At 38.8% G+C, this 17800-nt stretch overlaps 1 protein-coding gene across 3 annotated transcripts in view; it reads left to right on the top strand.

Moving 5' to 3' along the window:
* Arhgap10 (Rho GTPase activating protein 10) overlaps positions 1 to 17800 on the top strand; it is a 298879-nt gene that overhangs the window by 250520 nt on the left and 30559 nt on the right. For all 3 annotated transcript variants that reach the window (XM_046459111.2, XM_058583937.1, XM_058583938.1), the window contains exon 19: positions 86 to 236. In XM_046459111.2, coding sequence (XP_046315067.1) covers positions 86 to 236 — 151 coding nt within the window. The remainder of the gene's footprint in view (positions 1 to 85; positions 237 to 17800) is intronic.

Here is a 17800-nt window from a genome sequence, read left to right as displayed (position 1 = left end):
ATGTTGTTGGATGCTGGTTTGCTGTAGCAATACACAGGTTTCTGTTCATGGACAACAACCGATGTCTTTTATGCTTTGATGGCAGATTTTTCGGACCTCGCCTGACACCACATTTCCTGAGCCCATCTGCCTGTCAGCTTCACCCCCAAACGCTCCACCAAGGCAGTCCAAGAGGCAAGGCCAGAGGACCAAGAGACCCATGGCTGTTTATAATCTATGCCTCGAGCTGGAAGATGGTAAGACGTTCATTATATTTTTCTGCTTGCCGGCACGTTGAGAGTATAGCATATCGGATGTCCTCAGGGCAGGCCACAGCTTTCTGTCCTCTGTGTTTTCATTTATTTTTCCCTTAAGATTATAATTTTTGAGATTAACAGGGAGGGCGAAGCTGTTTTGTCAGGGAGGAAAATGCAAGTTTCAGTTCTGTGTTTCTTTGTCATGCACGGTTCTTTCTTTTTTTTTATTTTTAAAAGACAGCTTAAATTTCTTTTTTGGGAGACCTGTGTGACCTCCTGTGAGGTTACATAACCCTGAGACAAATGGGAGGGGAACTAAAATTAAAGCAGATCTTTTATGTGAGGAGCTGGTAAGCGTCTAATGTTAAATGCGTCTAGATTAAAGGCACAGGCCACCACGGCACTGGGGTTTCATGGCTCTTGTACCTTACTTACCCCAATTGCCTGGCTGTCTCTTAAGGCAGAATTCTTAATTGTCATATGGCAGGTGGCAGATCGACCCAAGTGGACTAGGCTGCAATGGGACTTTGCAAGCAGTGATTCTCAGGACCCATCCAAGCTTCCCTATCCCAGCTAATCCTTACTATGTCGCCACATTGTCTCAGTAATGCTAGATCACTCCGTTTTTAAAGAGAGCCTGGAAATACGAATTTTCCATGTTCCATGCCAAACAAGACTGAGCCATGTAGCGGCCACCAGTTGGTGCTTTGTAATCATGTGATTCTCTCTGTGGAGAACAAGAAAATCCTGGTCCCAAAGCCTGAGTTTTTACCTGTTGGCCTGAAACTGACTCTCATCAAGGGACTTTTCCCACTTCGAGGCCATTTCCTGAATCTGAAACTAGCCACTCCCCCACACATTTAAAAACTATCTTTGATTTATTCGCCTTTTGAACTACTGAGGTCATATTGGTTTGGATGTATGGGATGATTTTCAAAGGGAAGAAGGGGATGATGAGAATGTGAATCATAAGCAGCTACAAATTCAAATAGCCAAAGAGTTAATATCCAAATATCCATGCAAGGAAGTGACTCAGAAATATCTGTAGGGAGACCCAGAATGTCCCCTATAGTAGCACCGGGGGACTGAGACCTTCTGCTGTTCTTTTAAATGGCTTACAGCCTGTGCGTATGAAACAAATATTAGTTTTACACCCAGATAGTTATTTTTCTGAGGAAGGGATATGAATCATTAAAATCAACTTTTAATTTCAGAACTTCCCTTCAGACATTAGTTTTTGCTTCTGATCTCAGCTTTTTTTTCTTTTTCTTTTTCTTTTTTTTTGGTCTTTTTCTCACTTTTCACTCTTCTTCAACAGAGTTGCTAATAAGGAGTAAAACTGACTGGTTTGAATTGCACCTTCTTTTGCATCTCACCTGTTCTCTGGTAGAAGTGTTAATAAATAGTGAAATAAGCAAATGTCAGAGGGTGGGAGGGGAAAAAGAAATCCAGAAGAAATGGAATCAGACCCAAGTTGACTCATCGACCCCTGAGCAAGCCAGGATTGACTATTTCATAAAGGAGATGAAAGGAGGTACCCAAAGACATTTATCTTAAAATCACGTCTACATGTTTGGGGTATTCTAAGGAATGAGATCATAATATTTAATCATATTTAGGGAGGTACTAGTATTTTGGTTGCTGGCTTTTTAAATAATTATTGATGGCCAAAATAAATCTGTATTCAGTGCACATTTTCTGGAAAAATCAAGATGGTATATAGTCATAGCTTTTATGTTTTTAGGTGATAATTTTATTTCCTTCTTTGGTGTTAGAGATCCAGCCAGGGCCTTGTGCATTAAGCAAATGCTGTACCACTGAGCTACACTCCCAGACCTGCTGTAACAATCATTTCCCCCCCATATTTTAATTTTTTAAAAATTCATTTTAGTTATACATAATATTAGGGTTCATTTTGACGTAATTAAACAAGCATGGAATATAATTTCCTCTAATTCAGTCTGCAGTACTTCTTTCTCTTCCTCCCTCCCCTTATTCCTTTTCCTGTATTTAGTTTTTTTTTTAATTTATAGTTTTTCTATTTAAATTTTGTTTTTAATCAGTGCCTTGTGGATATACATGAAGGTGAGATTGACTGTGGTATATCCATATATGTACATACAAAAAGCTCAGTCAGATTCATTCCACAATTCTACCTTTTTCCCATCCCTCCTCCCACCTCCTTCCTCTCTCAATCCCCTTCCTGGATCCCACTGATCTCTCTTCTGTTTTCATGGAACTACCCCCACCCCACCCCACCCCTCTTTTACTTTTCCCTCTGTTTTGGCTCAGCTTCCATATTGGATGTAACAATCTTTAAAAAGTATTTGTTTTAAAGGGAAAAAATGATCACCATATACTGAATTCCTTTACTCTTTTTTATTTTTATGTTGTAGATGGACACAGTATCTTTATTTTTATTTATTTATTTTTATGTGGTGCTGAAGATTGAACCCAGTGCCTCACACTTTTGGGGCAAGTGCTCTACCACTGAGCTACAACCCCAGCCCCTTTAATCTGTTTTTATGTTAATTATTTGATGATGTTTGATCATGTGTTTTGTATTTTATGAAAAATCTTATAACTTTATATTAATCCTTGATTTCAGTCTTGATTTTTTTTTTTTAAGTTGTCAGAATCAGGAAAATCTATGAGTTTGGTCATGGAGTGATTTTATTTTATCTTGGAAGTCATAAGATAATTTAAAGCAGCTAAAAACAATTATCACTCCACCTTGAGGTTAAGCTTTTGTGAAATTCAAGTTGTGTAAAAAGAGGTATTTCAGAGAGAAAATAAGTAAGGGTCTGTGTTTTTCCACTGTTTTGCCTACTCTAAAAATACTGGGAGATCAACGGAGAAAGATGGAGAATATACTTTCTGAAAAGAAGCATAAAGGGAAAAGATACTGAAACATGATTCATGTTATTAATTGTCATTTAGCATATTGAAAACTCTGCCTCCTTAAAAAAAGAGATATATTCTTGTTACTGAGACTGAATTTTTTTTAGTAGCCCTAATCTAATTTTTAACACTAGTTAAACATTTCAAAAATGTAATCTTTGTTGGTATGTTTTCTTTTGATAATAGTAAAGTCTCTTCCCATGTAGACCTAGTTTGGGTGAAAGTATGCACATGGCCAATTTTGGCAATTTTTCTACTTGATGCAAGTTTGATAGGCATTTTAAATGCAGCTATATCCTCGTCCCCCATATGACTCAGTACAACCCATGACAAATGGATTTTGCTTAAAAGTTTGGCAGATTATCTGCCAGGTTTCGAGGAACTAAATTGCATGACTGGAGATTATCCTCATCCCTGTGATTTGGTTACACACGTGACAGTCAAGTGAAGTGGTTTGTGGTATGTTATTTCTTCTACCTTGAGTATGAAACTAGTGATGTACCAAACAGCCAGTCTTGGAAAACATGCAGAATTAGTTTAACAGTCAAGCAGATCAAAAAGTTATTCGTGAAGAGTCAGCAAGCCTGTTAACATGAGCTGCAGGAAACAGGCCTGGAACCTGAGAATGTGTGTTGTCCTGGAACAGATAAAACCTTTGCTGTGAGACATGATTTTGATTCTGCTTCATTGAGTCCCACCCCAAGTTGATAGATGACCAGTTTAACTGGAGAAACTTAGCATGATAAGGACTTTAACTGGTCTGGGTATGTTAATCCATACTGTGCATGCTCACTATTTATGTTGTGTATGATTAAATAATTTAAACTTCTTAAAAAATAACTTAAAATTCTAGTTATTTAAGATCTTTATTGATGATTAACATGAACCACAATAGATATAGCATCTAGCTAGCTTCTTTAATGAATGCAGCTATTAAATCTATACTGAGATTCTCTTATTAATATGTGGACTCCATATTGTTCTGTTCATGGAGCATTTAATAACCTCATGAACGTCAAAGCTGAGTAGATTTGTCTAAGTCAGGTGTGAAATAGACAAATATATAGTAGGTTACTCAGTGATAAGAAGATGACTCAAAATCAAGGTTTGCTTTTCATTCTTGGTTTACCCTTCTGCATTTTTATTTCCTTAGCCTACCCCAAATTTGCATCTTTACTACCTCTTATGAAAAGAGACTATTGTGTTTGTTGTAATTTCCTCAAATACAAGGGAAGTCCATTAGGTCATATGAGAAGAAAGTGATCTTTGCTATTTTTCTTTCGTGGCAGAAAAAAATTTTAAGCTATGGTTTGGGGAGGGGTGGAGAAGATGATTACCATCTGAATTTTTGATTAAGTTCTCTTTCTTCCTTTATACTAGGTCTAATTTTAAACCAAACTAGGCATTTATAGGACTAGTTTTTATATGTATCTTCTTGTATATAATTAGGCATTCTGTGCCTATCTTCTTTTGTACATGATATAACAGTTTACTTATTTAGGCAACTTTAAAAACTCTGATTTCACATGGGCTGAAAACAAAATTATCTTGCAAGCCAATTGGCATGATTTAATATTATTCTAGTGTTGGTCTCTCTTGGGTACCGTTGGGTTGGCACTTTTAACATTTGGATCAGGAATGTGCTAACTGTGGCACATTTTGTTGAACATGTGTTATTGTAGTCCTACAGCGTGGCAGATACCATGAGGAGGGTACAGAGACATAAGCAAAAAGGAAAATGCTCACTAGGATTGAGAGAGAGATGGATGAACGACCAAGTGTGATCCTTGCCTTCTGTTCTAAGTAGGATTATATCCTGATCTGGATCAGTCTCCAAAATCAGAGCAGGAGCCAGGCACAGTGGCCCACACCTGTAGTCCCAGCGCCTCAGGAGGCTCAGCTCAGGCAGGAGAATCGCAAGTTCTAGGCCAGCCTTAGCAACTTAGCAAGGCCCTGCTTCCAAAAAAAAAAAAGGGGGGGGGCTGGGGTTATGGCTCAGTGGTTAAGCACCTCTGGGTTCACTCCCCAGTACGTGAATAAATAAATAGGTCAGGGGATGTAGCACAGGGGTAAAGCGTCCCTGGGTTCAATCCCCAGTACAAAAGCAGGGGGCAGGAGGTGAGCAGAAAAAAAAATAGAGTAGGACAAAAAGTCGCATATAGATGTCCTTTTAGCCTCAATAATATTGATTTGGTACTTTGAGTAATCACTGAACATTGAAGTATCACATGTCAAGAGTAATGCTGATGATATAAATTTACTACCTTAGGTTGGCTGAAAGAATCTGGTTTAATTCTGACTCATGAACAAGAGAATAGAAAGCATGCTACTGTAAGGCCTTATGAATTGGAGTTTTTCTGCCTCTATTATTTGTTAGTGGTTTTTAGGGTACTGGAAACTAAAATGGAATATCTACTAAGGAACTTTTGTAAGATCCCCATCGTGCCACACCACGTCTCCTTTAAGAAGTTCATTTAAAAAAATTTTTTTTTTATCCTGTTTGTCACTAGACAGTAGAATATGAAGCAGTTTGGCAGCAGGTGCCTGGTCCAGGCTGCGGAAGAGAGGAGACCTCTGAGGAGGGAGCTCAGAGCTGTGGTACATATAGGGTCAGGTTTAAAGTTTCTTTGAACTGAGTCATTTGGATGTGTCTGGGAAAGGGCTCCAGGTGGAGGGGGGTGGCTAACCCAAAAGAAGACCTGAGACAGTAGAGAGCAAGAGCAAGGTGAGGGTGAGAGGAGGTAGCCTGACAAGAAGGGCCAGGGCTGACACCTTCCTTAGTGACAGGTGACAGGGAGTGAATGGGCGGGGAGAGCCTGGGCTGATGAATGTGTATTCTTATTCCTCTCAGGCACATTGGTCGTGCTCTTTAAATATAGTCTGTTAATGCAGTCAGGTAATGACAGTATCTGCTACTGAGGATGGTTGAGAAGGTGATGGTGGATAACATGTTTAGCACCATAGTAAGCACTCAGATATTGCTCTTCAATATTACTCTCAGAGCCAGAGTGCCTTATAGCAAGGAGCAGGAGCCTTGCTATAAGCACCTAGTGTTTGTCAGCAGGGGAGAAGAATTACCACTGTTTTTTCAAAATATTTTTTTAGTTGTTGATGGACTTTATTTTCTTTATTTTTATGTGGTGCTGAGGTTCGAACCCAGTGCCTCATGCATACTAGATGAGCACTCTACCACTAAGTCACAACCCCAGCCCCAAATTACCACTTTTTGATGATGATATTTAAGAAGACTTAAACTGACTTAACCTGCCTGTAGGAATCAGGAAGGCTACAGTAAAAGGCTGGTCAAGTTAATTTAGGCTTAGGTGGGTGTGAGTAGAATTAGTACTAGGAAGGTAAAAGAAAATGGATGGCTGGGAGAGATGCTAAGCCAATTGTTGGGACTTCTTAACTGACTAGATGGGGAAATGAAGGCAGAATCAGAATGGATGTCATCAGCTAATGTTTAGCTCATATGGGACTTTCTCCTTGTGTTTAGGCCTTCATTTTGGCCATGAGTTTTTGTTTTTCTTCAAGTTGCAAACCATCTTTCCATTGAAAAGAAGAAAGTGTGTATTTTGTTAGTATATTCAATACATGTTCTTATTGGATTTCTTACTGGAAAAGAGGTTTAGTGAAAACAGTATAAAAAGTATTGGTTTAAAGAACGTAAATGGAAAGTCGGTAGAAAGAGAAATATTGAATAAATATTTTAATGTTATTAAAATGTCGTCTTAGAGAAAGGATAGCCTCATAACTATAAACAAGGAAGAGCTGCTTATTTTCACAGCTCCGTCCACATTCATCCATAGGCTCATTGTAAAGCAGAGGCCACCTCTACCCTGGGAGACTCTTACTTCTATCAAGTCAGGGAAGGACAGCTAACATCCGGAGCAGCTATATGCTCTCTAACTTCAGTTCCCAAGGAAATACCTTTAGAAAGTCCCTCCTTGAACACAGGCTCACCTGTCCTCACCCACATGTTAGCAGGACACACAAGCAGGGGGAGAAGTGTGAGGAAGACCTCATAGTGCCTTGGATTTGCTGTGCTACCCTGCAGCTATCAACGCTTCTTCATAGACATATCTGATCAGCTTGACACAGAATTGTCATCACCCCATCTTTTTCTTAAGCTCGGAAATCTTTCTTCTCCCCGTTCTTTTTTTTGCATGACATTTCATGGGTGGGCTGTGGATAATAGCTTCCTGAGTGTGAAGGCCTCTTGACATCTCTGGGGAGCATGTTCGGATTCCTTGACATGGAATTATTGTGTTATGAAGTTAAATTCAAGACCACACTTGAATCCGTGACAGTATATGTAGACAGATTATTTCTTAACTCACTTTTACAATGACGAGATCAATGGGTTAGAAAAGGCAGCCAGAAATTCAGGGCTGTAATTGAGTTGTGGCGTGTCTATAAATCATGTACCGCGCCTCCCTACACGGGCGTCTCCCAGAGCCTCCCCTGGAGCTCAGCCCCCCGATGCTAGTGACAAAGCAAAGGCAACTTCTTTTGCGACTTCCTGTATAATCTTAACTATGCTGCTGTGTGGGATGAACATTTCCCCCTCTCTCAGGAGGAGAAAAACTTATTTAACGCCTTAAAAAAATACATAGCTGCGTCTGTGGTGAAAATAAGTTCATGGCAGGTAACTAGAATTTATAGAAGAGAGAAAAATTCTTTAAAGCCTGTCTCCCTGTGGAGTGGGTTTTTTTTTCCCCCACTTCTAATAGCTTTTATTTTAATTTCGACTTCTGAATTCAAGCAGCTGTCACTCTCTTTATAGCCCTCTTTGAAACTCTTGCAGCGTAGGAGGTAGCTGGGCTGTCTAAGAAACATCTTTTCAAACCAACCAAAGTATTGTTTATCCTGAATGAAGAAGAATTTTTTAAGGCTGTCAAGAGTGACTGATTTGAAGGATTTTCTTGGTAGCCAGGAAGATGAGCAGAAATCTTGAAGGGGAAGGTATTATTTCAGTGTGGCCAATTCTGAGTGAAAAACTTTTATGGACCATGATAAAAATGACCATGATGTCAGAGTGTTGTCTACAGTTAATACAACAAAGCAAACCCATGGCTGATTCCTGGTGGCTTCGTGCATCCTTACCAGCTATGGGGAAAAAGCAGTCGTGCAAGATGAAGTCAGCCACAGAGGCTGCTCCTCCTGTGTTGATCACGAATCGTCTCTGGTTGGCTTTCAATAGCTTCAGCAGCATCTTTGAAGCCAGGCTCCTTGTGAAGGCTCGTTCTGCTTTCTGTGGTACTCTGTGTGCCTGCTTGCAGCATAATTTTCAAGTCTGAAATGTATTTATGGCCATGATTTTATTTGTCTCTTCGGGTCTCAATAGAAACTGATTGAGTCTCCATTTGTTATCTTGGTTCCCTTAATGCAATAGCACAATATAAAATTCAGAAAGTTAGAACAGTGTACGGTTGTATATTACTCTATTAAACACCAAATATTGTTTCTTAGCAATGTTTATGAAGCTCAGGTAATCCTCAGAAAACTCCTATAGGTTATGTTGTTATCCCTGTTGAATAGTTGAGGAAACCAAGGCACAGAGAGGTCAGTGACTTCTCCATATCTCATAGCTGGTCAGTGGCAAAACCAAGATGGAACCTAGGTCATCTGGGTTCTTAACCTGCCTGCCAGTGTGCTAAATGCTAGTCGGGTGATCAAGGGTCTTTTCTTCCGTGAAGTTAGCAAATATTCTTAGTTGTCTCTGGAAACTTTTGAGAGAAATTCTATGCATCTTTTGAAATAAACAACTACAGGTTGAACCATGTAGTTTCACTTTTTTATTCTCATGTTGATTTATTTTAAAAAGGGGGCGGGGCTTGAGTTGTAGCTCAGGGGTAAAGCACTTGCCTTGCATGCATGAGGCACTTGTTTCAATCTTCAGCACCACATAAAAATAAAGAGATATGATAAAGAGATTGTGTCCATCTACAACTAAAAAAAAGAAAGAAATGACTAGCTTTGCTGTAAGGAATTCAGAACTGAGGTCTTGATGCAGGAGAGAGAGAAGGAATTGCGGGCAGTGGGCATGGTTTTTAAGGTGGGGCCAATGCACTGTTACAGAGGTGGGCCCACCAGGAGAAAAGCAGGTGCTTGTTTCTATGGAGAGGTGGGAGGAAATGAGCATTTAAATTCAGTGATATTCAGTATTGCACAAGTATTTTTACTGTGATTTATGCCACACCTACCTAAGTAAACAACATCTGGTCTTGGGCTAGTTGTAGTGAGGATGGCTCAGGTAGCTGGTTGTTAATACATTTTGAGAATTGAACATAGTCAGAAATTTGAGGCCTGAATTTTTCTGTTAACTCACCCGCACACTTTTTTGGTCTGTTTTTTTTTTTTTGTGTGTGTGTGTGTGTGGAGGGGGATACTGTTTATTCAACCCAGGGGTGCTCTGCCACTGAGCTGTATCCCTAAACTTTATTTTAAGACAGGTCTCACTAAGTGGCTTGAAATCTCACTAAGTTGCTGAGGCTGGCCTTAAACTGGGTGATTCATCTGCCTCAGCTGCCCGAGTAGGGATCACAGGCACGTGCCACCATTCCAGCACCTCTCTTTTCTTTACACAATTGTTTTTAAGTAGATAAAACTTTCCCAGATTTGACAAATCAAGAAGTCTAGAAAGACATAAAATGGAAAGATTCCATACCATCTTATGGGCTCAGTTCTTGCATCTGCAAACCAGATCTAAAACCGCTGAAAATAATAGGTTAAGCCATAGAAAATCACCATCTTTTAGGTCCAAAATTATCTAATGTCAATAATATCAAGTTTTTTTTCTTTACAGTTGTTAGGTCAAAAATAGTGAAGCATTGAGAATTTCATGCGGTTCAGCCTATGGTTTCTGAAATCTGTTGAGTTGAGATCCAAACAGGATTTTAAAACTACCATCATTACTAAGGCTGTACCAAGTGAAACTGCTGTCTGTATAAATCAGAAATGATTGAGTTATCAGCAGTTACACACGGTTCAACTTGTACTTTCATATGTATCCTCCTGGAATTCTTGGTATGTGTGTGTATATGTGAAAGAAAATATAGCTCTAAGTCCTTATTTATCATCTTCCATACCCAAGAGCTAGATCTCTACTTTAAAAAAAAATCATCTGATATATTTTTTGTTGCTTTTCCTGTTGTTATAGAGCTTTCCTCTTCTTTTTTTTCTGAGCTGTATAGTATTTTGTGCATTCTGTTATACATATGTACTTATAAGAGGTCCTTGAGTTCAATAGCCTAGCCAAACAGTTTCCTAACTAACCAAACATTCACTTTTAGTCTCCCAATAGTGATAAAAATGTTCCCATAGAAGTAATATACATAAATGCTTTTGAATGAAAACAGAAAGGTACAGAATTGTCAAAATAATCTTTAAAGAAAACACTATGTAAATCCATGTATAAGCATAAAGCTCTGGATAAATGATCAGTTATAACAATAGCTTTCCTTAGAGGATAATAATCTGCTGATTTACAAATATATGTCTGTATTTCCTATTTTCTATAGTGATTACTGTTGCACATATACACACATGTAAATATGGACTGACAACATACATACATTCATGTGCATGTAAATTACAAGTTTCATTTTAGCTCTGTGCTTCATGCTTGGGGAGTTGGATATGAGTTTAAGATTTTGAGGTAGAAGGAATAAAAAGCAGAGCCATAGAAAGAAAGGGTATGGTGTCTTTCTAGATGAGTTGACCTGGAGAGAGAGTGTGGGCACCACATTGAGAATGACCAGCCCTTAGTGCTTAGTGTTTTCCTGTTAGACTTAATGTACCTGTCACCTTTTACCCAGGCTTCTTTCTCAGAGTAGCATTGTCCTAACATTCCAGGATCCCTATTATAGGAAATACTTAGGCAGCAAAGAGTTTTATTGAATGGTAGACTTATTTGTGGTTGAGTTTGGATTTAAACAAACCTGGATTGAAATCCCTGGTCTCCTCTTGATGACTTTTATGATCTCAGCAAATCCTCATGTAAGCCTCAGGAGTTTGGGCAATAAAACTTTGACATGTGTTTTGCCAAGAACAACTGAGTTCATGGATGCAAACCCCCAGATATGTAGTAAATACTCAAGAATTTGAGCTTTTACGTTTTCTCAAGGGCCTGACATCAAGTAGGAGAGCTTCAGTTATACTTTCAGATTGGTATTCTTTCAAAGAAAATGTAATTTGATCTTCTGGGTTGTTGTCCTGCATAACACCATGTTTAATGTTTCCTAGCATCTCAGTCTGACAGTTGATGATAATTTAACTTTCTTTAGATGAGAAGAACAGCTAGGAGCACAGGATAGGTAAATAGCTAGGACTCCAGCCACCCTCATTGTTGAATTTGTCCGGAGTTTGTTCTGAGCATAGCACTCCCAATTTCCTGAGCTGTCAAAGTGGCAAGTGTCCACAGAAGTTTATGGAAGATGGGTTGATTGAGGATCAGCTTCCTAAGGATAATAGTATGTTGTTAGATTGTTTTGCTTGTTGATGTAGGCGGAGATCTCAGTCTCTAAATAATGCCCCAGGACTGTGATTATGATATAAAACTGCTCTCTGCTTTACCAAGTAAGGCAGTTTGCCTTGACTTCTGTTGACATTGCAACTGAACTGGTATTTCTTGCTTTGTAATTGAATTGTTCCTGCTTTTCATCAACCTCTGCAAGAAGTGGAGGTGGCTCCTTGAATTGTAACCCAATGCCCATCAGCTGGTGGTGTGACTTTATAATGGGGTCTGCGTCTCTTGTCATGTGATTGATGATAACACAGCCAGTTCCCTCATGAGCTTTTCCTAGCATACACTTTGGACATGTCTTAGTTGTCCAGTGGCTTTTTTTCCTTTTAAATATTTATTTTTTAGTTGTAGTTGAACACAATACCTTAATTTATTTACTTATTTTTATGTGGTGCTGAGGATCGAACCCAGGACCTCGCACGTGCTAGGCAAGCTCTCTACCACTGAGCCACAACCCAGCCCTGTCCAGTGGCTTTTTTAAGGCAGGCTTTATGCTTCACTGTTTTAAATCTTTGGGCAGTACAAAATGCAATTTACTTTATTAGCTTACGGCAGTTTCATTGCATCATTTCCGAACTTCATATGATGTTTTAATTTAGAGCTCAGAAGTTGCCTTTTCTCTTGGTCAGTGTTTTGGGGAGGGTCCAGATCCATGCGTAGTTTTGGTTTGGTGCTTTTGGCATTGGGGGGTGGGAGAAGCTGTTGCCCAGAGAGTCACATTTCCTTTTCCTACACACAATTTCAGATAAAGAAATCCTATCAGAAAAATGAGATATTATATCCCATCTGATTCAAATGTATGATATGTCAAGGTCATTGTACTGTCATGTGTAACTAATTAAAAAACAAATAAAAAAAATCCTATGACCCACGTGAATTATTCTCATCCATCTAGTGACTGCCTCTAGTCTGTATGTTATTTAACTTCACTGCGGTTCCCATTTTGGCTTGTCTTACATCATGAGAGCAAAATGAAGAGAGGAGAATGGGGACATTTGTCCCCTACTGAGAGTGGGAACTGGGGTAAATGGGACTTTGGGAACCTCCCTTCCACTTGTCAGCTATAACCTGCGTTACAGAGTACCTCCTCCTGCTGAGAGACTGGCGGCTTCCTTCCTTAATGGGCGGTTGGCAGGGTTAATTTCTTCATCCCCTTCCCTTTTTCCATAATGTAAGAGGTAAGGAGGGTTTTCTAAACTGTTTTCAGTCATCATTTACCACCTGCTACTCCATGGACAGTAAAGCAGAACTTATTTGAATGGATTGGATTCAGGGTTGGATTCACTTTCTAAAGAAAGATACCCAACATCTTTCTAATTTAGAAGTTCAGTCTTTAAGTCAAACTTAGATCTGCCCCCCCCCCCCGCCCTTAAACTCTCTTTATTTAAAAACTTGTTTACTTAGGAAACTGCATGTTTATGTGTGAATAGGTACATTTTGAGGAAAATTTAATGTATGAGATAATGTATGAGATAACATGAGATAATTCTCCAGCCCAGATTTTGAGGAGGATGAGAATAACTAGTCTGGCCTGAAAAATCTGGAAAAAAAATCTCTGAATTTTATTTTTCATCTGACTTTGGACTCTTTTTTTTTTTTTTTGGATAGATCTTACCTGTTTGATGTCACTATTGATAGTGCTTCATAAAGAGAGTTTTCTTACTTGGTTCCCAGATCATTTTAGTTTAAGTCGACTAGCACATGGAAGATGGAAGAGGACTACTAGGTTTTCTTTGGCTGGCGAGGTGCTAATTGGCTTTTGGATCTGACATGGCCCTTCTCAGTCATGCTGCTCACACACTGCTCTGCTGGGCACCTGTCATTCCATTTGTAGACTGCAACTTCAAAGGTCATAGGACTCCATGGCCTTCTGGTCCAGCCAAGCATGGTTGAAATGTGAAGAAACAAGCCTGACTTGTTTTCAACAGCCATGGACTGGGCTACTTAAAGGAAGTCAATCTTAGATGGCCCAGCGAGGACAGAGAGATTGTTCTTCTATGCTGTGTGGGTGTGGCCTTTGCTTGTGTCCTTCATTCTCCCAGTAACTGTGGGTATCTGGCTGCCTTGGTTTCTGCAAGTCAATAATTAGGGTGGTCCTAGGGCTCCAGACCAGATGCAAAAAGAAAACATTGAGCGACACTGCAGTCTTGCCTTTGGAGCAATAGCAAGTCATGGGAAGCTGTTCTGGAGGTCATGTTGCTTATCAGAATTGGATATCTTGTATGTTTCACTGTTCACACTTACACACAGCCATTTGAATATCCAAAGATGTCATGATGTGCTTCTCAGACTTGGGTAGGAAGAACAAGGCCGTGGACAAATAGAACAACCTTGGATGTCCTTGTTAAAAAACAGAATACCATGCTAGATGTGTCACTGTTTTGGTCCAGTGTGACAGTTCTAAGATGTCTCCTTCCCAGTTTGAAGGTTATGTTTTAAGCAGGCTTATATAAGTTAGCAAAAGAAATCTAACTCTCCTCTGCCTTCTGCAGATTTCATATGCCCCTCCCAGTTTCAGCTTCTCCCGGGGACTTCATTGCCTGAGCTATTGACCATTGACCACCAAGTCTTTGGCCCAGTCGTGTTTGTCATTGAGGTTTAATCACATTTTAGCAAGCAGCACAACTTGGCGCACAGTATATCTAGCTTTCATTCTCACCTTCTGAGCCCTCTCCAGAGGTGGAACTCAAGCCTAGATTTTCAAGTCCTCAGGTGCAGCATCAATACAACAAACGTGCCATCTGGGCAGGGCTGAGACATTCTAAGCAAGGGATTATAGGTGATTACTGAGTGGCCCCATGAGAAAGATAAGAAATGCAGGATGACAGGCAGGTGAATCTAGGCACAAGGGAACAGGGGCAGAGGTGGGTGTTAACCAGAGCTGCTTTGCTCATCCCCTGCCGGGGAAGGTCTACCCAATTATGGTTGAAGCCACTGTCAAAGATAAAATAGATGTTTCTTTGAGATTCACTTCTCTATATTGAGTTTTTATATGTCAGATCATGTTTTTTCTTCAATTTCTACAGTGATCTTGGAGATATTCTTCTAAAAGTTTTATGTGCTACTAAATAATAAAAGAAATAGTTAAGAATATTAGCTTTTCATTTTATGGAGTAGCTTGTGTGTATTAATTACAGTGTACAAGTAATCCCTGTTGAGTGAGTATACTAAAATATAGAGACACCATATTTCAGTGAATTCTCATTTCATTGAGAGTTCAAATTGACTGAATTTAATTTGAATATTTAAACAGTCATGATGACTGTTCTTTGACTATCAATATTTAGGAAGAATGTCTATTTAAATACGGCATACAAATGTTCTGAAACTTTCTTGTTTTAAAACTGTAAAGTTCTCTTTGGCATTTTTTCCCCCGTCATACAAATCTTAAGAAATGTTTTTATTTGAAGATTTCTTAATTTTTATTATGATTTCCTTTCTAACCATAGTTAGGTTCTCAATGTAAGAAATTGTAAAATAGGGCTGGGGTTGTGGCTTAATGGTAGAGTGCTTGCCTGGCACGTGTGAGGCACTGGGTTCAATCCTCAACACCACATTAAAAAAAAATAAGTAAAGGTAAAACAAAGAACTTTATAGAAAAAAAAAGAAATTGTAAAATATATTTTTTATTAGCTATTGATTATTCTGCAAGTCTGGCCTGAGAAGAGAATTGACATAGCATTCTTTTCAAATTTGAGACTGTCTAGCCTTCCTTCAAAAATATTCCATGCATTGTTGAAAAGTGTGTACATGATTATTGGGAGTTGTGTGTGTGTGTGTGTGTGTGTACAAAATGGATCAGCTTTGTGTTGTTGGTTACAGACAATGTTGTTTCTTGATATTAGTTTCTGAGAGCAATGTGTTAAAACATCCAACTGCAGTGGTTGATTTTTCTATTTTTCCTTGCAGGTCTGTAATTTACTCCTTGAGGCTATATCATTAGCTGCTTCTTGCTTGATCATCTTATTCCTTAACCTGCATAAATGACCCTCATGTCGTTTATTAGGGTTATAAACTTTGCTTTTGGTTGAGATTCCATAATATATTCATTTTCTATTGTTCAACCTTTCTTTGTCTTTTCACTTCAATCATGTTCCTTATTGTCAGCATATTATTGTATTGAAGAAATACATTTTGGGGGTGGTCTGGGGTTATGGTCCAGTGGTGGAGTGCTTGCCTACCATGTATGAGGCACTGGGTTTGATTCTCAGCACCACATATAAATAAAGGTCCATTGATAACTAATTAAAAATTTAAAAAAAGAAATACAATCTTTAAATGGTGAGTTTAACCCATTTTTATATATTGTAATTATCATTATGTTGGGATTTCTGGCATTTTGTATTTTTCATTTAATGCGTTTTGATTTGTTTCTCCTCCTTTCCTTTTTATAAAAGCAAATGATGTTCTGCTGTTTCCCAGTGATGTATATTCTGTTTTTTTTTTTTTCCCTAAAGTGGTTGTCCTTGTTTTGAGTCTTGCAGTCTCATTTCTCTGTTGAGTTTTAGAACTTTGTTGTATGTCTCCCTCTACCTCTAAATAGACACTCTGTTGAGTGGACTCCCAGTTCCCTCTGACCTGCCTTCATCCCCAAGCTGGTATTTTTGTAGAATTTTGGTTCTGAATTATTTTGGTTATTTTCTTTCCTTTTTTTCTTGTCCTTTATTTTCTTTTTAAAGACCACAATAGGCATTATCAAGTTAGTTGAATATCCTGTGTTGCTTCTTTTATTTAAATCTAGAGGAATTTCTTTAAGAGTGTTACCAATATAGTTCTTTGGATGTCAGACCTTTGGGGATTTTTATGTCTGATAATATTTTTATTATGCCTTCACATTTGAATGGCAGTTTGACAGTTTGAATATACAGTTCTCTGCTCAAAATTTTTTTTAATACTTTAAAAATTACTTCAATTTTGTTCTGCACTTAGTGTTGCTGTTCAGTAGTCTGATGTCAGTCTGGTTCTTTTTCTTTCCTTTTTTATGATCTGCTCTTTATATCTGTATGCATTTTGGTTTTTTCCTTTGTATTTGACATTCTTAAATTTCACAATAACGTCTTATGTGCAGAATTTTCTTTATTCTCCTTTTTGGCACTCTTGAGTCCTTTAGGTTGAGTTCTTTCGAAATTGCTTTGGTGAACTAGGTCATGATTTTTAAAATATTTCTTCCTCTCAGTTTGTTTGTTCAGGGAGAAACAAGTTTCATTCTCTATATTGCACATCTCTAAATATCCAAGTTTTCTTATTTGTTGAGTTTGTTGGCTATCTTGGTTTCCTTTGTTCTTAGAAGTTTGGGTTTGTGCATCCTTGGTGAAGGAGGGCTATGTGTGCATGGTTTGGCTCTTCCTCCTCCCTCCTGTTTTTCCTTTCCCCTCTCCAGCTGTTGCTTCCACAGTTTACCAGGTGCTTGATTCGGAACCAGGTTGTCTTATTGCCTGTCACGTAACTCTCGTCCCATGGTTTGGAGGCGAAGAATTGCCAAATCCTATTTCCCAGGCAAAGGGGAAACCTGCTCACAGATTTTTGGCCTCCATTTAGTGTGGAGAGCTTCTCCCGGCCTGCATTTCCTTAGCAAGAGCCAGATTCTAACCTTCCTGCCCCAGGCCTGTTGTATCTCAGGAACTGAGAACCCCACAAGATTTCAATGTCTGGCTGGTTTTGATGGGGCTTAGAACCATTAGCCTTTGATGTGTGTATGCTTCCGCTGAATATTTCTCTGAGTATTTCTTTTTGCTTCTACTGCAGAGATATAGAACAAATTTTTAAGGCACTTGTATCTTTGTATTTTTTAAATAATATTTTTAGAAATATATATTTTTAGTTATAGATGGACACAATATTTTTTTTGTGGTTTTGATGATCAAACCCAGTACCTCACATGTGCTAGGCAAGTGCTCAACCACTGAACTACAACCCAACCCCTAAGATGCCGTTTTATCCTCTGGGGTTGCTGGGCGTGTATGGGAGGAGGAGGAGTGGGCATCTACTTTCATTGCTGTGTTAGCTGGAAAGTACTTGATGGGGCTTTCTCATAACACTGTTACTGTGTTGTTATAACTGCAGCTATTTTGTTCTCAGAAAGTCTTTCTTTGATCCTGATGATTAACTGTTTGATAATTAGAAGCATCTGAGATTA

The sequence above is a fragment of the Marmota monax genome, unplaced genomic scaffold (genome assembly GCF_021218885.2).
Source record: "Marmota monax isolate L192 unplaced genomic scaffold, Marmota_monax_Labrador192_F-V1.1 WCK01_AAM20220418_F8-fsc00002, whole genome shotgun sequence".
Classification (NCBI taxonomy): Eukaryota; Metazoa; Chordata; class Mammalia; order Rodentia; family Sciuridae; genus Marmota; species Marmota monax.
This window is presented reverse-complemented; position numbering and strand designations above follow the sequence as displayed.